Consider the following 22,505-nt stretch of genomic DNA (forward strand, 5'->3'; position numbering starts at 1 on the left):
GTATCCTTGTATCCTTGTATCCTTGTATCCTTGTATCCTTGTATCCTTGTATCCTTGTATCCTTATATCCTTGTATCCTTGTATCTTTGTATCCTTGTATCCTTTTATCCTTTTATCCTTATAATTTGAATCTTATAGCGATGATGAAATCACCAGTTTATATTAAACAATTTCAATTTTAATCAGGTGGGGGGAGGTCACTCCTGTTACTATTAACTAATCTCCCATTATCAATTATTATAGAGATTCTCTAATAGATATTAGATACACAAAAGCAATCGATTTCAGCGATTAGCCCGTAGCGATTTGAATTTTGGCTTTCGATGATTAAATCTAGCGCAAGGGTATCTCTTTATAAATCGTTCGTTTTATACAAATCGGAGATGTTTCGTATACCTACCCGATTTTCTGTTTATTATAATCCAATTTTCTCCGAGATACAGGTAATTTCATTTCCAATGTCAGTGTTTCACGGAATTTTACATTTTTCTTCTCCTTATCACCCTAAAGTTTGATGAGATTATCTCATTCACTCTAATTGTCTTCCATTTCTTGGAGTGCTGTTTTGTTTTGTTTCGTTCCGATGCTGCAATAACTAATTACCCATGTTATTCTTTCCCTCTACAAGTACAAACACATTTTACCATTAATAATGCAAACTCGTTTATCCCTCTTTGCCAAATTTATTTATTCAATTTTCAATTAATTACGACCCCTTTTTAGTATTGACTAAAAATGTTTCTTTTCTGACAGAATTCAATCAATATCCGCGCTGTTAACCCTGAAGCAACATTTTAAAGCCCCTACTAAAGATATCACCGTTATTCAAGTGATATGTCCACATGATAGTATATTTTAAATAGTTATTAAGTTATTAGTATTTCCTGAAAGTCATTAACGCAAATACTGTGCGACTATCAACTGACTGCTCACCGGCAATTCAAGCCAAGCAAGCAAATAGTCAACTTTATAATCTCAACCCTTCGTTTTCAAACAATATAACTGGAAGTAGTACTACTACTAGTAGTTTAAAAGTTTAACACAGCTTCTCCAGTTTGCACAAGTTTTTATCACCTAGACCTCTCTATGGCGGAGTGATCCTGGGATCATGCCTGAAAAAATGTGTTTTGAGTGGTCTACTCTCAGTCGTCAGTGGTAAAAAAGTACTGCTCGCCGACTGGAACTAATGTAACGGACATTTTGCTCCCACTGTTGATTTCCATAGTTTGCAAGAGTACCATGTTGTGTCGGCAAAACCTAAAATTCATGAGCAGTTTATTAGAGAACTCTATAAGGAATAAGTTTAGAGATCTCCTTCATTTTCTGCTTAATCACGACGATAATGATCTTTTTTTCTTTTTTTTTAAAGAGGGTGGGCATATGTGGCCCACAAGAGGATAGCATGAAGATGCTTCGCCTGCCTCTGGGGAGTGGCAACCCTCCTAAGAGATGATGCTGGGGAAATCTATGGGAGAATGAGTGAGGGTTAGTGTCAGGTCAAATGAGAAAGTATAAAACGCCCGGTAGCTGAGATGTTAAGCCGATAGGATAATGATCTTCACGATTTAGACCTCACCAAAATCACTATGTCTAACCTCTACGAAACGTTCGGCGTGGATTGTACTGATACTCAGTGCATTCTCGGGCATGCTACCGCTCTTTACAGAGACGACGATTAAGAAGGTACGATGTCTTCATTTCGAGTAGCTATGATGTTACCTCGCATCTCCAAACAACTTCTAAGGATATTGCTAGGATCCATGAGGACATTGTTGTGGAACCGCTTGACTTTTCTAACCAGGCCAAGAGCATAGAGGACTATGATTTTCCTGCTGATTCAGAGTGAAACTATTCACCAGAATCCCAATAGTACCGTTAAATAAAAAGCGAAATATACTGATTTTCACAACAGTCATGATGCTGGTGTGCTATTCTCATTTCTGATGCACGAATTAAGTCGTTAGATTGCTTCTCATGAGAACTTTTAGTTTTACTTAGCGAATTTAGGTTGGTCTGAATATCTACTCATTACTTCAACTATTTTATACTCTGGCAAGGAGACGTAAACATAATCATATGATAATACATATGTTCAGTACAAAGCACCACTGATTAAAATCTTAATTAATGAACCATTCAAGCTGTTTAGTTTGTAGCCGGGATTTAATTGTAACAATGTCTTAAATTAGACCCCCGCCATTCACATCCCTGTCTTTGAATTTGAAACAGCATACTTCGAATACTCGCCTGAGATAGGTGCTTCGATAGGCATTATATTCATACCGTTTGGGCAGTCTTCTGACTCAACCTAGATGGATTTCCTCTCGTCATAACCCGGACGAATGGCTTGATAAAAGATAATATTCGAGCTATTTGGAACTTATATGAACTTTCTTAATCCGTTTGGGAAATGAGAAAGCCATTTTGCGTGGACAATGTTGTGCTGTACGTGAACAGATCAGTAATTTAGTTTTGGCTACAGAGAGTAGACGGATCCCAGTATTGAACGTTCCCGCTGGTATTTAGTTTTAGAGTTCAAACTTCACATTTTTTATTTGATTTACTTCTTTCATGGTGTTTTAATATCTTAGCATACTTTTTTGTTAAATTGTAAGTTTATGTTAATTAAAAGTTGATCACGGATTCAAATCAATGGACAATGGAGCTAGCGATGTAAGTTATTACGAATATTCAATCCGGAAAATCTGTTTGTCCATGGATTATGGATTTTACTCTCGTGGCATTTATTGTCTCTTAGATTTATCCTAGCTGCCATGGTATAAAAACCTCTTTAAATAATGTTCAATTGTAAGTGCGGGTAGGCTGAGAAAAGAGATAGTGACTAGCCAGTTTAATGAAAGTCTAACCAGGTCTGAATTTAGAATATTTTCAACTCCAATTCTAGTATGAGACTATTAACTGAGAGTACGACCGATAGTGCATTCAAACAATATAATAGATATTTCCTTTTCGTGCGTCAATCGTGCGTCAACTATCCACTGACCGATTATTAAGTGGCCCTATATTAACTTTAAGTGTTTTGCCACATTTTGTAGTCTCTGGCGGCACTTTGACCTCGCTGAACTGAAAGAATCAATCATTTTCAATCAGCTTAACTTAATTCTACTACTTTGATACGACGTCAAAAAAACCAAGCTATCTCCGCGTTCTGCGCTGAATATCGATTATCTGCAATATCAATGCAAAATGGTCCCATTACTTGAATTTAATGGCTCAGTACATACTTTTACTACCATTCCTAAAGGCTAGCTAGCTCAATTGCGTTTATGAATTACGTATATTGGTATAAGCATATTGGTATAAGTATAACGAATCGAATTTACTGTTCTTGAGTCTTGCAATGTAACGCAGTTATTCTTATATCATGTTGATACAGGGACAAAAGGATTTCGCGGCATGTACGAAATCGCGAAATTTCCCATTCTCCGCGACAAATTTTATGTATAGTTTAATGTATAGCCTGTTCAATTTCGCGATATCGCGAAATTTGGCCAAAATAATCGCGAAATCCTTTTGTCCCTGTGTTGATATATAAGCACTAAGCAGTGTGGTACAATTACCACAAATAGTAGGCTAGTTGATCGGCTGATATATATCCGTCCCTGAAAGTCCCTGTCTCCTCGTCGTTAACCTGGCGGGGTTGCACCAGGGGCAGTGGTAGGAGAACTTCAAGACTCTCGGAGTCTGTTGTCGATATCTATGTTTAATATATTTATGGTATATAACTTGGGAGTCTCTCTCTCTCTAGCAGTAGGAGTTGGAGAATGAGGATGCGTTGTGAAAGCCACCGTAAGAAAGGCTTACTGTCGACGCCGACCAATCAAAAAAAGATCGGCTGATATTTCCTATCATTGTTCAATGTTCAAATGAGATTCTGATCATGCTGTTTAGTTGCTGTTTTAGTTGGTTTTTTCACATTTTTGAAAATATTTCCTTTATTTATTTCTAACTGTTGTTATCTATTTTCTATCTACTTCTATAAATTTTATCTGTTTTCTAATATCTACTAGACTAAGCAGGAGTTTGTAGACGTAACATTGTTACCAGCTGAAGGGTGTTTCTTTCACTGAGTATCAGATTTTTAAAAAGGAGTCTCGACATTGTTGTTATACTTTATTTTTAAGATGTGTTATTGACCGAAGTTTAACTGTTCGGTTAACATGTGACAGCATTTTTCCTTTGTAAAAAGGCACAACATAGAGACAAAGCATAGCCATCATAATTACTAAACCTCAACAACTTCTTTAACTAAAAGTAATAATGAACTTTAAAAATCGAATAATTTCATCATTGTTGGATAATATCAGATATTATGTTACATCAGTGATGAATATGCTTCACCTACTGTCTGCTGAAAACTACGATTAAATAATCCTGGATATGGTCTGAATCACTTTTATGTACTGATGACGATTCCATCTCTGAAGATGAACAGAATTATATTTTCTGCTCCAGTTTTGTCCTGTCGTATTCTTACATATGTGACTTCGAACACAACGAAAGTTCTTCCCCACTTTTCCGCTTTAGCTACAATTTCTGCACTTTAGTGTTGATTACGAGCCTAGATTACGTTGTAAAGACAGCGGATATCTTGATTACAGTTATGAAATTGCTTACCATGTTATTAAGTTAGTCTTTCTGCCTGGTTGGAGCTCATAACCCACGTACCTGTGCTAAGTAAGTAATTGATTGATCTTTCTCCTGCTTACGTGGACTATTATAGGGGAGTATAATATAATATTTGACCTTACTTCCCATTGCAAATCCCGCTGTCTGCCTGGTCGTGGGGTCATTGGGGTGAGAGTCGTCGACGTTCTGCTAAGGATCCCGTAGGATATATGCAGCCTCCCGGTTCAGCCAGCCGAATGCTCGAGAAATCGTGTGTGAGGGTTAAATTGGGAGCTGTGCAATGTAGTACAGCGAAAATCAAAAACTTTAATGGGTGGTTACCGTAACATGGGTACCACATGCCTAGCATGAAATATTTAGCTACTTACTTGCACTTGTGTAGGTCTATAGAAGCAATAGTATCGTGCGTTGCCTCATTGTCTGCTATACAGGCTATCCCGAAACTATAAGCTTGCTTTAATAATATAATACTAATTACTTCTACTAACATAATAATAATTACTTCCCAATGACTATAAGTATAAACATTAAACAAGGAAGATTAATTCGTTTTAGCTCAGCGTCACGCGTTATTAATGAATTTATAAATTTGTTTCTTTGACTTTGAATCAGAATAGTTGTCTCGACGTTAAATAGTTGTCTCGACGTTAAGTTGTTAATGAACTACTACCGCGCTGGTGCAAAACTTAACCAACTGTTATTTTAAAGTTAATAACAAGTATTAACTTGTACATTGTAGCACCTTCAATACAAAGACAAAATACCGAACCATAAAGGGAAAACTTGACCAGTCATGTGTTTATTAAAGTCAGCAGCCCATCACAAGTAACCATGAACTGTAAAGATTGTATCAGAGTAAAACTGTCTATCTTCAATGATATTTGTAATGCGGCTACCCTCTTTTATTATTACAGCGCTTAACCTTTTTGAGCAGTCTACCATGATGATTATGTTTATAGTATTCACTATTAAACCCAAGTTATATCTTGTCTGGCTCATTAACCGTCTTCCAAAATATCATTTCTTTTTGGTACCACTTCGACCTTGAATTGTTATTATGAATGATTATAATACTCGAGATCAGTTAGTGATATCTTAAACCGTGAGTGACAAGGTAGAAGAAATGGCCCTCCTTTCACTACCTCAAGTGGGTATAACAGGGCTAGACCGTTACTCTTAGGGCGATTGACACCGCGTTGAATTGAAGCGATTAAACAATAAAAATGTTGCTGATCATTCATCTAATTGTTTGAACAGAAGTGCTGGTTATTTCTACATTAACTGCTAGACATGTTTACAGTCAAGTGCGTTCTGTAAACTAGCATTCCACATATTGTATTCTGGTTAGTAATTATGAAGTTATGAGTAACTCTGCCTTCTCTACCCGACATATATATTATGTATGTGACAATTCAGAACCAATTTGACGGGCAGATTTGTGGAAGTGTTTAACTTCATATTATGTTCCTGCTGTGGGTACTGTTTAATTTACCCACCATGGTTTTAACTTCTTGAAAAACATAATGAAAATTCTAGTTTACGTTCTATTTTGTTTTTTATGCTGGTTTTCAGTTCGCAATGTTTTTTTTTTGTTTTTTTTTTTTGTTTTTTTTCTTTAGAAGTTTTATCGTTAAGGATAAGAACCCACATACAGCCATCAAATCGAATTACAGATCTTTGCTTATTTCTATTGTTTTCTTTTCGGGTTTCTATTAATTATGTACTAATTATTATTGTAATTATGTTTTCAAAATTATTATTATCTTGATAGTAGTTTGATAAATTCATCATATCGGGGCCATGTAATTGCGGGCTCATTTTACTGTGCAGTACCGTGTTTGGTCTCCCGTCAGATTTTACAGACGGGGGCAATAGTTTATTCGAGTTTATTTCATACGTTGTAATTGCTGTACTCTGTAAAGTTTGAAAAGTACTTAATAAAAAATCATTATGAATATGCCATCGTTGGATTACTTTCGTGTGAGCAAAAGGAAACACAGCCGCTAGATCGCCGAGGCATAAATAACAAGAGAAATCTTGCATAATCGGCATAAACAAGAGAAATCTTGGCTTTGAAATATTCGTGATTCCTTCCCCATGGCCTGAATTTACAACGAATCTTACCTTATGTACGACGTACGTAGGAGTCCTACGTTGGAACCAAACTTCGTAACGGCTTCCGGACATATTTCCGCAATGGCCAATGGTGTAATGCTGTCTGTTGCGCCCTCTCCCCTTTTGGCGCCCCTCTCTAAAATTGAACAAATTAGGTGATTTTAGAGGATACGCCGGTAAAATCTCTAAAAAATTGTGTTTCTAGAGCAAAACGCGCAGTTTTGCTAGTACCTCAGTTAAGTTTTTCAAAATTGTCCCACAATCAAACGACAATTTGGCGCCCCCCTAAGATAGCGCCCCCAGCACAGCTGGGTCCCGGTCAGCGGGGCCCTTCGTTAGTTCGTTACGCCACTGCCATGACATGATGACCACTGACCAGACTAATTCATGGCTAAGGCACGCACGGAACAAGTATTGTTACCACAATCAATAATCATGAAGCATGGTAATATAATCGTATTCTTTGGCCGACATTAATATGGTGATAGGCTATTATAATTTGGTATTACGAAGTGAAGGTCAAGAAAATTTCGTGATAGTTGGATATAATTAGGTAATTACTATGCTGCAGCTAGTCACGACCGAGCATATCGTTACGGTCGCATATCGTTACGGTTGGGCAATTCTGCAACTGGGAATTTAACGGGCGTTTATTTACCTTATTGTCGATAATTTGGACGTTGGTGTGATGTGGCCCGTGATAATTCAATGTTGACGCAATCGACCGTATCATTCATAATTTAAGGCGTTCGGTATTCTATCGATTGAATAAATCATGACATCGTTTGTTCTGGTTGGTTCACTGTTCAGCATCTTTTGAATCGATACCATTTTATATGCTTACTATTCCACTATTCTTAACATTCAAATTACGGCTTCTATTCGTTGTATTGCAGTCATACATTTGGAATTTATATCTGAATTTATATCTGGAATTTAACAAACTTCCCACAATAGGATTATGACTACTCCAGCGAGTGGATACTACAGCAACGTTACTTCTGCTAGTTATTCGCTGTACTCGTTCTATTATACCACAGTTACTAAGCCTCCTGCTCACAATGCACAGGGGAGAGGATATACTCTTTCTCCTACAGCTGACAAGGTAAACATTGAGATTTTATAAAACTAAGTTTTTAGATAGTTTGAGATTTTAACTTTAAGAAAGGGGAGATTTCTATCACTGAATGCAAATAAATTGTAGATTTCAAAAACAAGATTATTTAATTACAAAATAATCACACTATACGCAATAACCAAACTGCTATGATATCAATTCAGCAACCAACCTCAAAAGTTGAACGAAATAATCCTACTTGATGTGTTTCAGGTTCTAGCAGTAATACTACCGATATTGTCAATACCGGGCCTCTTTATGAACGTGATAGTGTTATGGAACCTGTTTATCAAGGCAAGCAAACTGAACAGACCTACCCGACAACTACACGGACATCTCGTTATTTCCAATTTCATCCTCCTTATCTTGTGTGTCCCCTCTATATCGTGAGTAATGATAACTTATTTTCGGGTTTTATTCCCTTGAAACCAGGCATAGAATTAGAACGGAAGTCAACATTCAAAATGTAGTGAAATTAGTTACAACTTAGTGACAAATTAGTGACAACTTAACCATCAATATCCTCCTCCGCAGGTTGATACTCTTCAATGGACGAATTGACAATCCTACTCTTGATCAAAGAGTGGAAAACTATGTGCTCAACAACATATTCTGTAATATTAGCGGTTTCGTGTTTAATGTTATGATGAGAATGACAATTCACATCAGTACCGCTCTGGCTGTGGACAGAGTACTTGCAGGTATGATGATCGATTTACAGTGATTTTGTTTGTTGTCACTAATTATTTGGATGATTGCATTTTTTCGTGTTTCTAATAATCTAATAAAAACCAATTGCTTTTCAGTGCAGTTCCCGATATTTCACAAGTTCAAAGTGCAGGTTTATGGTTACAACTGGTTAATTATCATTATCTGGATATTTAATCTGGTTACCATGGCAACGCCTTTCATAGCTGGCAAGTAAGTCTTTCCTCTTAACATTCTCAATATAAAGTGAGATAAAGTGTGATAAAGTAGAAATTAATAAATTTTAGGCAGTATTTTGACCTGTAATTTTAGGTCCATCTCTGTTCTGTATAATGTATATAACTATATGATATTTAGTAGTCACAAGTCTTGCCTAGTTTCATTTCAAGTTATTCTTTACATTTAAGAAAGAAAGTTTAGCTTTCAAATTAAGGACTTATCAGCTTCGTCAGGTGTTATTAAATCTAACCTTAAAAAGCACTTGCTATCCCTCCAAAATCGAGATGACCCTAATACATGGTAACTAATCTATATTATATCTCAAACTCTACATCCGGTACGGCTATGCACACATGATATCTCTCTCTGCCATGAAACATGGCTAACCTTTTAAACTGTGATTCAAAACCTAAAGCTAAACTAAAACTTAACTGGGCTCTCCTTTGTCACCAAACTAAACCAATAAGTAATTTTAGATTATTATATTTTTCTATATTTGTATAATAAGTATATTGACGTAGTGGATGGTTGAGGGGGTTTCAAGCACAGGTCACTCTCAAATCCTAAAGATAAGCAGTGGCCTTCGGCACTTGAAACCTCTTCAAACCTCCCCTGATTTATTTATTATTGATATTGTTTGATTGTGCCGTAAAAATAAATATTTGTTTTATTAAATATTTGTTTTATTATTAAAACATTTTATTGTTTCAGGCAGTATGTGCAAGGTCCGTTTGAATGCGTCTGCAATTGGAGTTTGGATTATGCTGTTTTCTCACGAATCGGAGAGCACGACCATTTCCTGAGGACTCTCGTTGTTCTGTCGTACTTCTTCATTCCATTTACTTTAACCAACCTCCTAACTATTATCTGCTGTATTTGGGTAAGACTTGAATTTTTCATCAATTTATCAAAAATCGAAAATAAAATAATAATCATACTTGTTCCAAAATTGTACGGAAATGATGTTGACTTTAAATTGTATGATATCAAGCTGCATAAATGAAGTCTATGTACGAATGATTTAATGATGTTCGTTATTCAGGTTATAGTTTTACTGCTGAAGAAAAATCTAATATTTACCGTGGAAAAACGGAAGGAAGATCACAAGATCTCAACCAAAGACAACCATCAGTATGAACGTCTGCAATGCATCAAAGAAAATGGACATCCGGTGGATGAGTTAAAAACCAATGGCCACTCAGCTGATTCTCCGACAACAACATCAAACGGAAAACAACCTCAAATCCGTAAAAACAAACCCACAAAAAAATTAACACAATCAACTTCAATATTGAAGTCAATCAAACTGTCAAACGACGCCAAAGTAAAAAGGTTAGTTCAATACCAAATTCACCAACTGGAGATTGTGGCCGGAATTTACGATTATATTAATTTCATTAGTCGTGGATCTCTGTTTTATATAAAGCAATTTACTTCAATAAAGATTTGTTATCACAGGAGATATTGTGGTAATTTCTAAATATAACTGTAATACATTGATTTAAAGTTTATTTGAATTTTGAAATAAACATCATTTAACAAATAACGTCCAGGGCGTGCTACACTATGTTGATAATGATGGCCTTGCAGTTATTATGCTACTCAGTGGTTCAGTTAATGGTTGTTGATCAGCTACTTTTCCATGTCTTCAAGGCTAATTACTTTTATACGGTTGGTGAATATCTCGTTTCCCTGTAGTATTTGACCCGTCGAAAATTCATAATACATAAATTTGTCGAATGTTTTTTAAAATCATTCATTACAACATACTGTTCCTAAGTCTTCTTCAATCTATAATATTAAATTATTCCAAATGAACGCTGAACTGGTTATCCCTCTTTAAACCAACCCTTTCAGCAAATGCGAAAGAATGCTCTGTTAGCCCAGATCTTCGTCAACTACCCGCTTTATCTCATAGGCTTCTCCATCCTCATCCCTGCAGTTATACACTTCAGAATGACGAGAAATAGCCAGAAGAGAAGCGACAGTACCCAAAAGGGATTCAGTACGATCAATTCCTCTATAAACCAGGGGTTGTCCTTTACGTGCTCCAAAATAATCGGCAGATCAAAATCTAAAACTGAAGTTTGATGTTGGGAAAAACTGCTGCCAATTTGGATGGTGTTTATGTCCAAACTCTTATGTTTGAGCTTTGTTAGCTCCAGCTTATGTTTTACATTGAATTTTAAATTTTATCAAGCTGTGCTTCCCTATAATTGTGAGATGCAGGATTTTTTGTCGAGTGTTGTGTTGAAATTCTTTTTTCTAACGACCCTCATGCCTGGGCTTCAGTCACTGAATTTAATCTAGCACTGACACTAAGCTGCATTTTTTAATTCACATCCAGTGGTAACTGGCGATTTTAATGCCATGATATTTAATTGATGTTTAATTGATAGGATGACAGATGTTTTGTTTTGTAAATGAGCGCAAGGTGTAAGCATGTTATGTTCATAAAAACCCAGAATTTTTAGAATATGAGCAATATGAGGTAAATATAACCCCTTACTTTTTCGGTTCAGTAGTGGACTTTTTGGTTCAGATTGTGAATTTACAATTTTAGTCAAACTTTTTATCTTCTAGTTGTGATATGAAAAGAAAACGATCTTGGTTTTTTAACATCCTTGATTGTGAATAAATAATATAATCAACTCAAACTATCATTTCACTACAAAACAGCTGATTTTACCATTTGTATAAAATAACTAAAATTTAATCATTTTTGAACAAATTTAAATAGGAGTAGGACCATTTTACTGGTCAAAGTATCGTTATCTGTACAACTACATAAGATAGAATATTTCTATGGACAAGAAAAAAGAAAGGGTAATGCTAGGGAAATTGGACAAGCTTCATAATAATTATAAACTACATTTGACCGAACCCGCTGACTTTAAAAATCGCTTTCAAACTTCTCTCGTAATTATTTCATCCGTGAGCTAGCTTTAAAATGGCCCAAATCACTTAAAAAGCTGCAGAGAACCGCTGCATGGTCGTTCCGTGTAGGGCAACTGTTTATACTTATAGGCGTCATCTGACGTGATCTGAATGTCTCTTCAAGTTCATGACAACTTATCGATAACACTAGCACACTCCTCATTTACTGCATCAACACTAATGCTGGGGAGCTTGTTCTTCCACTCGTTGATAGAAAGGTACAGTTCGTTCTTATATTCCTTGGTAAGGGGGATGTTGGGAATGTGGGTGGTGTCCAGTAGTTTGTGGTACAGTTGGGAGAGGGAGGAGATGGGACTAGCTGCGATCTTCTTGTAATCGAACACCTGGGGGAGATGTTTAGATTGTTTTTTGTTTTTTTGTTGTCAGTTTGAAGTTTTACCATTTTATGCCATTTTACGCCGCATATTAGAACTGTTTTAAAACTGCAGAAAAAGGGACATTAGGTTTATTGTCAAAGTGTCCCAACTCCAAAGTCGTTTGTTTTGCATGTCATGATGTCAATGTGTCCGTTACAGCCGCACAAACTTACAGGAGCACCAGATGTCAGAACATTTTGTGCTTTACATATATATATATATATATATATATTCTATAAGGCTACAACCCGGACCGTTAGATGGGCTCATTTCGGGCCGGTAAATACCGAATTAAGTTCTCGAATTAGGAGACTCCAACTCGATAATGTTCTCTTATCGTCACGCAATAATATGCAGTGGAGCATAGACCGTAAATTGAAACGATCGTGCGCTACTGGATTTTGTGAGAACCGTTCAATACATGCAATAGCTACGTTGATGAAGTGCCAGTGGCCATAATCTGAATACAATGCAGCTAATTATATTGAAATTAACAAATACTATGCATGAGTTCCTACTAAATGGGTTAGAACTGTGTGAGTGTCTAAAAGTTATAAGATCAGGACCCAAGTAACGTGGTAATGATTTGATACATACTGATAATATTGAGATCTCTACATTTATTGGCCCCAAGAAATGAACATCAATCATTGTTGTTAACCAATGCTATACTGGCCAGAAAATTGTTTGGGCTTTAGTACTTAACCATTGATTTCACATAAATCAGAAGTGTGAGGCAGGATTGACAATTTTAGGAATTTTCTCTTACCTGATACACATTATGAGAGCTTGAGGAGTGGGCAGTGAAGGCATTGACTCTGGCACACAGCTGAGAAGCGAAAACCTGTATCTCTTCCTCCGTGATATCCCCGTTGTCAAGGAGACGGGAGATGATTGCACGTGGGTCTCGGTGCACGTACGCTATCTCCATTGACAGGCTGTCCAGAACCTTGCTGGAGGGGTATTGGTGTCACTTTCTCGGTCAATATCTAACTCCCTGTTATTGATTGATCCAATAACATGCAATTGAATGCTGTTAATCGAGCAAAATAATTTCAGTACATGTATAAATATTAAATTGTATATCCACCAGCGTGCGCTTTTTGCTACAGCTAAGCCATTCCATATATCCAACTCGCCTCGCAGGTGGAAGTGTCGTATAGCACTTGGGCCCTGCGGTCCCTCTGTGCTATACGAAAATATGCAGAGTTGAAAAATACGTATTTTACGAATTTAATAAAATATCAAAAATACGTTAAATACGGCGTATTTTATTTTCGTTGAATAAAATACGTAAAAAGTGTTATTGTACCATTGATTGCTCCAATAAAGTAATAAGTACTATTGCTTTATATAAATTTACGATTTTATCAAAACTCGCGTAGCTCTGTCGTTTTTCACCTCGCATATGACTTCAGAGTACTGGGCATGTGCTATACCAAAGCATTAAAGCGTTGAAGTTAAATAGAAATGTGTCTGAAAAAAATGCAAACGAATGACATAACTTTAGTCTTTGAATGAAATTTCAAGAAAAACGTATTTTAACGTATTTTAACGTATTTTATTTCTAAGCAAAAATACGCAAAATACGGCGTATTTAAAAAATTATCTCACGTACTTTTCAACTCTGAAAATATGTCGTCAGAATGGAAATAAATAAATACAACCTATACATATGGAACAAGGTTCACTGTGTCTATAAAACTTACAGGGACCAGTTTTCAGTAGAGCCCTCTATCACAGCAACATGTTTACTCATGCACTCTTTTTCTAGATTCTCTGTTGTTAAGTTACCAGAGTTGCATTTTCCCTCTGGACAAAACTGTAATAATGGTTATGAGTATCAAGAATATTTCAAATCGGGAATAATTATACTGAAACATGAGCATACAACTACAAGTGATATATGATTTATGTATTATGTAATAGATTTTGTCGAAATTTTCGGCAAACATGATTTTCCATATCAAATTACGATATCCAGAAGTTTTTAAATAATAAGTAAAGACTAAAGAATGACTTATAGAGTTATACTTTTGCCAGTGATTTGGATGATAACGCTGCCCCCGTGTGAGTCTTATAATAATGGACCACATCTTCAGAAATAGTGCAATGAGCTAGTTTCTCAAAATCTTGGGAAGATTTTATTACTGAGCTGATAGAGGGAAGAAAGAAAATGTTCTCGTCGTGGGACATGAGCTTTGCTAACACGTCACTTCCGCCGACTGAGGAATTTGGAGTTTTCAATCACACACGTGGAGGACTAAGAATGTCCTGTTCCTAAAGTATAAATAATGATTGATTCTAAGAAACTGGTGGTGTAACTGTAAAATTAAAACTGATGGGTAACATGATGTATATTTCGTATTGAAATAGTTGAATGCTTGTCCTGGAATGTGGTCTCTAAAACTTACGTTTCTCAGAAACTATCAAAATATGAGTTCTTTTTGAAAGATCAAACTCGTTTTCATCCCTCAAGTTCGCAAGAGCGACCTGAAGCGCTTCATCAGTAGCTTTCTTTTTTAGCTCCCGCTTTTCTACCACTGGATCTTGCAGGTCAGGCTTGTTAAAAGTGTTGACCTTATCTTTATCAGCAGCTACTAACGCCTCATCCTCTTTATCTTGCTTTATATCGCCAGAAACTGACCACTTAGCTTGTTTTAACAAATACCTAGATGATACTTCCGTTAATTTTGTTTTAATCCTATTTATACATCCAACTACTAACCAGTAACCATTAAGTATCATTATAAAGCTATGAAATGCATGATAAAGACTCGAGCCAAAAATCGTGTTATTCGAGGAAGTCCAAGTTATATTTTATAATCATAATGCGTCTTAATGCTTAATGAAAAATATAAAAAGGATCAGTTTAACATTTCTAAGGGTTTCCTTTCATTTAAAAGGTTATGCATGATATATTGATAGAACTTCGTGATAATTGACAAAAGGGATTAGAACCAAAAGAAACATTACTATTACTTACTATAATATTACTATACTATTACTATTAGTATTACTAACTGATTGCAAGAGGGTTACCTGAATTCTTCTTTCAGATCTTCATGTTTTCCATATTGTTCATTTAACTTTATCTCCATGAGATGATTCTCTTTTTTCATTGCTGATATGTCTAGCTTCATCAACCGGACCTGAAAAATGAATAATATGTAGATCGTTGTAAACATTAATAATACTTAGTGGTATAAGCCATCGTTTGAACTTTATGTCGCCTACCTATGTCGTAATTTCAACCTTTGATCTTGTTCTAAAATACCAGTATCAACATTTGTGGTAATAACAAAATGTATGGCATCGAACCAATACAATAAACATGTCTCAGATATCTTCTACGATCTGAGCAATTGATTGACCATTAGTATTCCAGCATACCCAATACCGACGAGTGTGATTTCCTAACATCGAATTTAAGTAGACTGATTCACGATCAATAACAATCTCTGTTGGTAATGCTAACTAATGTCAACCCTGGGCCCGCGTTATCACTAACAATCACTGTTGGTAATGCTAACTAATGTCAACCCCGGGCCCGCGTTATCACTAACAATCACTGTTGGTAATGCTAACTAATGTCAACCCCGGGCCCGCGTTATCACAAACAATCACTGTTGGTAATGCTAACTAATGTCAACCCCGGGCCCGCGTTATCACTAACAATCACTGTTGGTAATGCTAACTAATGTCAACCCCGGGCCCGCGTTATCACTAACAATCACTGTTGGTAATGCTAACTAATGTCAACCCCGGGCCCGCGTTATCACTAACAATCACTGTTGGTAATGCATAATGCTAACTAATGTCAACCCCGGGCCCGCGTTATCACTAACAATCACTGTTGGTAATGCTAACTAATGTCAACCCTGGGCCCGCGTTATCACTAACAATCACTGTTGGTAATGCTAACTAATGTCAACCCTGGGCCCGCGTTATCACTAACAATCACTGTTGGTAATGCTAACTAATGTCAATCCCGGGCCCGCGTTATCACTAACAATCACTGTTGGTAATGCTAACTAATGTCAATCCCGGGCCTGCGTTATCACTAACAATCACTGTTGGTAATGCTAACTAATGTCAACCCTGGGCCCGCGTTATCACTAACAATCACTGTTGGTAATGCTAACTAATGTCAATCCCGGGCCCGCGTTATCACTAACAATCACTGTTGGTAATGCTAACTAATGTCAACCCTGGGCCCGCGTTATCACTAACAATCACTGTTGGTAATGCTAACTAATGTCAATCCCGGGCCTGCGTTATCACTAACAATCACTGTTGGTAATGCTAACTAATGTCAACCCTGGGCCCGCGTTATCACTAACAATCACTGTTGGTAATGCTAACTAATGTCAACCCTGGGCCCGCGTTATCACTAACAATCACTGTTGGTAATGCTAACTAATGTCAACCCCGGGCCCGCGTTATCACTAACAATCACTGTTGGTAATGCTAACTAATGTCAACCCCGGGCCCGCGTTATCACTAACAATCTCTGTCACAGTGCTGGCAAGCACGACCGTTGCATTTATTGTGGGTATACTATGTACCCCATTTACTATTATACCCCCTTTACTATTATACCCCCTTTACTATTATACCCCCTTTGGTACACATTACAAGCCTCTTTCGTGCACGCGAAGCGTGCACTCTGGCCGAAGGCGGCGGCCGAAGGCCGCCGCCTCCGGCAGGAGTTTTTCAGGCATTAAGACTCATCGGAAGTCGTTCAGCAGATTTATTTTTAGTTCAAAACATTCTAATTTGATGTCAAAGATGACAGGAATAAAAAATAGTTATGTTGAGATTTTTAAGAAATTTGCATAAAATACTCGCCAGCACTGTTATACGAAATTCGGTAAAAAACCCAAAATCGCCATATTCAGGTGCCTTAAAAACCATGTTAAAATTGAGTTAGAGATCTGAAATTTTTCAGGGCGTCTAGACGTTGACCAAATCGACTGCAAAAAAAGTTTCAGGTTTCAGGATTATCGGGAAATGGGTTTTCTAGAACCCCTGTTTTACGATAGATTGTCGTGATACATACAGATATACATACATATTATATATATTCAGGGATAGACGCTTTGCCAGTCAATTGTAGCCTGTATTTAATTGTCCATAGATTCAAAAGTATAAAAGATACAGCCATTTCCGACCACAGGTCTTGAAAATAATTGTCTACACTTTAGTTTACATTGTATAAACAAATTATTTGACGTCATGAACACCCCTTGATGACGTCATCAAGTTAACCGTTTTTAAAACTTGATTTTTGACAAAGTAATCACTTTTAAAAATGATTTTACACCATTAAAAAGTAATTGTATTCAAAATCTGAGGAAATTTTTACCTTAGATAATTGTTCAAGCATTCTGAAAATCTACCGGAAAGTTTTTCTAGCTTGCTCCTTCATAAAGATATTCGTCATTGAAGTTTGTGCTTTTTTGAAGAATTATTTTATAAAAACGTCAATTTTGCGATTTAGTATTCTCTGGTGTTGGGCCATGCCTTGGATTGTGGAGCTCAGTTCTGCTTCTTATAGGTATAAATTGTGCATTAGGCTAGTTTTAAAGTTGAAAATCGAAAAGTTGCACACGTGGGGACACGCCCAAATTTATAGAAAATTGCTAAAATCACTGAAAATTGCTGTTTTCGTCATTTTCTGTCAACTTTAGAGTGCCGTTGTGATTACAGTTCTTCTTGAAATACTTTGAAACTTTGCATGCTTATTAAACTATATATAAAACAATTACATGCAAAAATTTAGGGCGGTTCAATATTGGATGCGCACGCAACGTCCGCTCAAAGTTTGCACGTGCGAAAGGTGAGAATTTTGCTCATTCGTGATTTCCAACAAATTCTGCTTTGCCACGACAGTTTAATGTCATTATATATGAATTTAATGCCAACTTGAATGAGTATTAAGTGGCATATTCAGTCAGTGATCGACCGATATGCTTACCTAAACACAAGGAAATGTTTTTAAAGGACAAATTTCGAAATCGTTGAAACTTCCTCCTTATTAATATAATGAAGATATCAGTTTATATTTCGACTTTATAAAGTACCCTGACATTATAATCAAAAAGAGATGATATTTTACCAAAACCCATAATCATGGGTAGAGTGGACCGCTGCCAGTGTCTCTCTTTCCCAAACAAAAGGAAATGATATTAATTTGATTGACCGTTCTCAAATGCAAAATGATACCGAGAATGAAATCGGTCGCTCGCTTTTCCCATTCATTTACAATTGTAACAGATTAAGAAGAACTACCCAAAGGCAGCTGTACTCGGCAATAAAGATTCAATAAACTTCAGCTAATTCAATAAGTAATAACTACCACCCTTACCCCGAAATACTAGGTATCGACCCGAACGCAACCCAAAGAGATTTTTACAGCATCTGATTGATGTAATCAATCGAAACTTATTACAATTCGTAAGCCGTGAATGAATGGGAAAAGCGAGCGACCGATTTCATTCTCGGTATCATTTTGCATTTGAGAACGGTCAATCAAATTAATATCATTTCCTTTTGAGTGGAGTTGGGTTAAAAACATATAAGAGATACGATGATTTAACTTGTAGAAGCTTTCAATAAACATGTGTTAATCGTCGTCAGCTGAATGTGATGTGGTGGACAATGCTTATATGTGATTGAGTGGTGTCAGGGATGGAGGGTGGGGGAGGTGTGGGTGGGAAAGTGAAAATTACAGTACAATGTCAATAAAAATTTAGTCTTCTGTTGAGGTTGAGAAGGAAATGCCAGATGGTCTGGACTTTAAGGATTTGGCAATTTTAGGAAGAATGGGGTCCCAGAGGGAACTACATTTGGGTGCGCGGTCTGTTCTGTTCATAGCTGGTTGTCGTATTTGTATAGCTGCGTGTTCTGTGAGGTCAAGTTGGGAGCGTGAGGTGAGGGATTTGAGGACTTCGATGTTGTTCCAGGAGATGGTGTGGCCGGTGGTCAGGGCATGATGTGCAGGGGCTGATTTGATTCTGTCTGTGGATTCGTCGATGGCGTTGTTGAGTCTGTAACATCGTTCGTGTTCTTTCATGCGGTGGACCAAGGGTCTGTAGGTCTGTCCGGCGTATTTGGAGGGGCACTGTGAGCAGGAAATTTCGTAGATGGTGTTGGGAGTGAGGTGAGTAGGGGGTGTGGTCTTCGTTTTGGTGAGGAGGTTGCGGAGGGAGGTAGCAGAGGAGTGGGTGACTTTGATGTCGTGTTGTCCGAGTATCTTGGAGATGGGTTTGGATAGGGAGGGATGGAAAGGAAGAGAAACACTAAGGGCATGTTCACGGGTCTGTCGGTTGAATGAGGCTAGGGATTGGTGGCGAGAGGGGTTGGTGAATTTCCGTTGTACTTCGTCCATGATGGTGGTGATGCGGTGAGGAGGGAAGCCGTTCTGGAGGCAAACGTGTCGTACTGTCTGGAGTTCGTCGTCAAGGTGTTGGGGTGAGCAGATGTTGTGGGCTCTTCTGGTCAGTGATCGGATGACTGCGTTCTTAGATGAGTTGGTGGTGCAGGAGGAGTACTTGGTGTAGAGGTTGGTGTGGGTGGGTTTTCTGTAGACTGATGTGGATTTGTCAGGGTGGATGAGAACGTCAAGGAAGGGTATAGTTCCGTCTGTAGAGGGATGTTCTTGGGTAAAGTTGAGGTCTTCAGTAAGGGAGTTAAGGAATGTAAGGAAGGATTCTGCGTGGTTTCTGTCTCTGAAAGATCCAAGGCCGTCGTCAACGAAATGGGAGTAAGTGTTCGGAGGGTCAGGACATGAGGATAAAGCTAAGGTCTCGATTTCAGCAAGACGGATTTCAGCTAGTTCAACAATGAGGGGGGATCCCATTGTACCACCTTCGTCTTGGGAGTAGAAGGAGCCGTTGAATTCAAGGTATGAGTTGTCAAGGCAAAAGTTGATAAGGGAGCCTATGGTGGTGGTGGTGACATTGGAGGGAAGACGAGAGGGGTTCTGTTCAAAGGAGGAGATGACAGTTTTGAGGGCTAGGCGCATGTCACAGGAGGTGTACAAGGATTGGACGTCTAAGGAGGCGTGGTAGTGGAAGGAGGGATTGAGAGAGGAGTCGAAGCGATGTTTGAAGTCGGAAGAGTCTTTGAGGCGTAAGGGGTTCTGGGCTAGGGGTTTGAGGAAAGATGCGAGGACTTTGTGGAGGGCTTGGAGGGGGGTGTTGTAGAAGCTGACTACGGGACGGATAGGTGCGCCGGGTTTGTGTATCTTAGGTTGTCCGTAAAGTTGAGGCCATCTAGGATGTAGGTTGCGCATCTTGTGGTATAGGTCGGTCGTGATCTTCTTGTCGGTGTGTAGTTTCTTGAGGACTTTCTGTAGTTTAGTGGTAACGGATTGAGTGGGGTCTTTCGTTAAGAGGGTGTAACTACCTGAGGATAAGTGGTCGGTAACTTTGGTTATGTATTGATCGTGAGTCAGTACAACAGTGGCGTTGCCCTTATCAGCAGGAAGAAATTTCAATTCAGATTTCTTAGATTTTAAAGATTTAAGAGCGGTACGTTGTTGTGGAGTCAAATTGTCGGTGGTCATGTCACGTTTATTGTCAAATTTAGATAATACAGAGGTGACCTGATATGTGGCTGAGGCTTCCATGCCTTCTCCTAGTTGTTTAGTGATATTCTGTATGAGGGGAGCCAGGTCGGGGGTAGGATCTGAGGTGGGTGTCGGGACGAACTTCAGTCCAAGGGAGAGGACGTCAGTTTCAGCTGTGGAGAGGGTCTGTCCAGAGAGGTTGATCACTGTTTTGGCTGTGGTGTCTTTCTTGGGGGTAGGTGAGGTCTTGAGGAGGGGACCATTTCCTTTTGTTTGGGAAAGAGAGACACTGGCAGCGGTCCACTCTACCCATGATTATGGGTTTTGGTAAAATTGGTAATGCTAACTAATGTCAACCCCGGGCCCATTATAATGCGAATATCTCAGTACGGATACCCTACCTAGTTTTATAATTTGTAGTAGTATTACCTGCTCGTCTATGGTGCTCTGATAGACCTCAGCTTGCCATACGAAGAGGGAGCAGACAGCACTGATCAGACCGATAAGAAGTATAGAGTAGAAACAGTTCTTAATACAATTCACTAAACGAGGCATGGTCCTGATAAAGCCCCGTTTTTCTTTGCTGGCAAACCGCCGACGAAACTTGTAATCCGTTGAAATCCGAGAGCTCTACAAGTTGAAGTACAACTTCTTCAAGTCTAACAAAACGAGTTCCCCACAAAGATGTCCGAGTGAAACTGGAAGCAGAGGTAAACTAAAACTAAAAGGAGTGGGTGTACTACAACAGAGGTAGGAGTGTAATAAGCGATGTGTTGTAACTGAAAACAGCCCAGTGTACAGCTCGCCATTGCACAGTCAGCATCCCTCACATCATGGAATCACTGCACTGTACGACGTGCCGTGCGCTGGTCACGAGGTTGTGGCTCTGTGCTCTGGTTGGTCGGTGTGTTGGTCACGTGGTCAGAGTACCATGTGCTGATTGGCTGGTTGCTCTGAGGAGGCGCTCTCATTGGACTATTACTGAGTTACACCGTTTAATCGGGTTCAATTCAAGATTCCTTGGATTAACTGTAGAAACAAAGCTTTTCTGTTTTGATGCTGAGTTTAATTACATTGACAGCAATACAATTGTGTATTTAAGTCTTCATTTGGCATATGGTTCCAAGTCTATCCGGGAAAATGGACAAGGCCGAAAAAGATGCAAAAGGTAAAACATATACTTTGCTGAATGCTCACTACTTAAAGGACTAAACCGATAATAAAACGTCAGAGCCATTCTCAGCAAGTATTAAGACTACAGCTACAGTTATCAACAATTGCTGCTTTCTTCTCGCTAGATCGTATAACTATCACTGTCACAGTCTCACTATCTCATCTCCTGACAGTGATCACAACATGAACAAGCTAAAGCAGCGTGACAACCACTGTACTGACAAGGAACTTGCAGCTGACTTAAGTTTTACTTTCATTAAATCCTATTTACGCATACGCAGTCAATAACTTTAACAAGCTGTAGTCTTACGTTACAACGTTAGCCACGTTATAACTATCGTAAACAATGAGTTCAATAGTAAGCAGGCGAGGTTTTAATAATCACTTGAATAAGTGCTTGAGAGAATCGTCACATGTTCAACAACTGCATTTGTTATTTAGTCGTATCTCTGTGCGTATCGCTGCTTTAGTAGTCAGTGCAGTGATTAGTGATTAGTGATCAAGTTCTACTTTCGCTTCAATTCTCGTTTCATTATACATATTATATAGTTATTATACTCATAGTTCATAGATGTAGAAATTCTCTTCTAGTTTTGCTTCCTTAAGTTTGTAATATTTTGTCATTGTCTTCTAG

The 22,505-nt window shown here is 38.0% G+C and overlaps 2 protein-coding genes across 2 annotated transcripts; one reads left to right on the forward strand and one right to left on the reverse strand.

The window, feature by feature from the left end:
* The first annotated feature begins 7,680 nt into the window (after positions 1-7,680).
* Positions 7,681-11,481, forward strand: LOC134816769 (uncharacterized). Its single transcript, XM_063825762.1, has 8 exons — positions 7,681-7,870; positions 8,096-8,268; positions 8,417-8,583; positions 8,689-8,803; positions 9,521-9,689; positions 9,852-10,141; positions 10,363-10,480; positions 10,667-11,481. Exons 1-8 carry the CDS (start codon positions 7,727-7,729, stop codon positions 10,898-10,900), a joined length of 1,410 nt encoding a protein of 469 aa, XP_063681832.1. The 5' UTR covers positions 7,681-7,726; the 3' UTR covers positions 10,901-11,481.
* Positions 11,482-11,519: 38 nt separating this feature from the next.
* On the reverse strand, positions 11,520-22,093 carry LOC134816770 (uncharacterized). The gene is made up of 7 exons (XM_063825763.1): positions 21,128-22,093; positions 15,166-15,275; positions 14,538-14,794; positions 14,158-14,348; positions 13,833-13,945; positions 12,893-13,076; positions 11,520-12,090 (listed from the first exon to the last, which is right to left on the reverse strand). Exons 1-7 carry the CDS (start codon positions 21,251-21,253, stop codon positions 11,872-11,874), a joined length of 1,200 nt encoding a protein of 399 aa, XP_063681833.1. The 5' UTR covers positions 21,254-22,093; the 3' UTR covers positions 11,520-11,871.
* Between the last annotated feature and the right edge of the window lie 412 nt (positions 22,094-22,505).

The sequence above is a fragment of the Bolinopsis microptera genome, chromosome 6 (genome assembly GCF_026151205.1).
Source record: "Bolinopsis microptera isolate Bmic1 chromosome 6, MBARI_Bmic_1.0, whole genome shotgun sequence".
Taxonomy (NCBI): domain Eukaryota; kingdom Metazoa; phylum Ctenophora; class Tentaculata; order Lobata; family Bolinopsidae; genus Bolinopsis; species Bolinopsis microptera.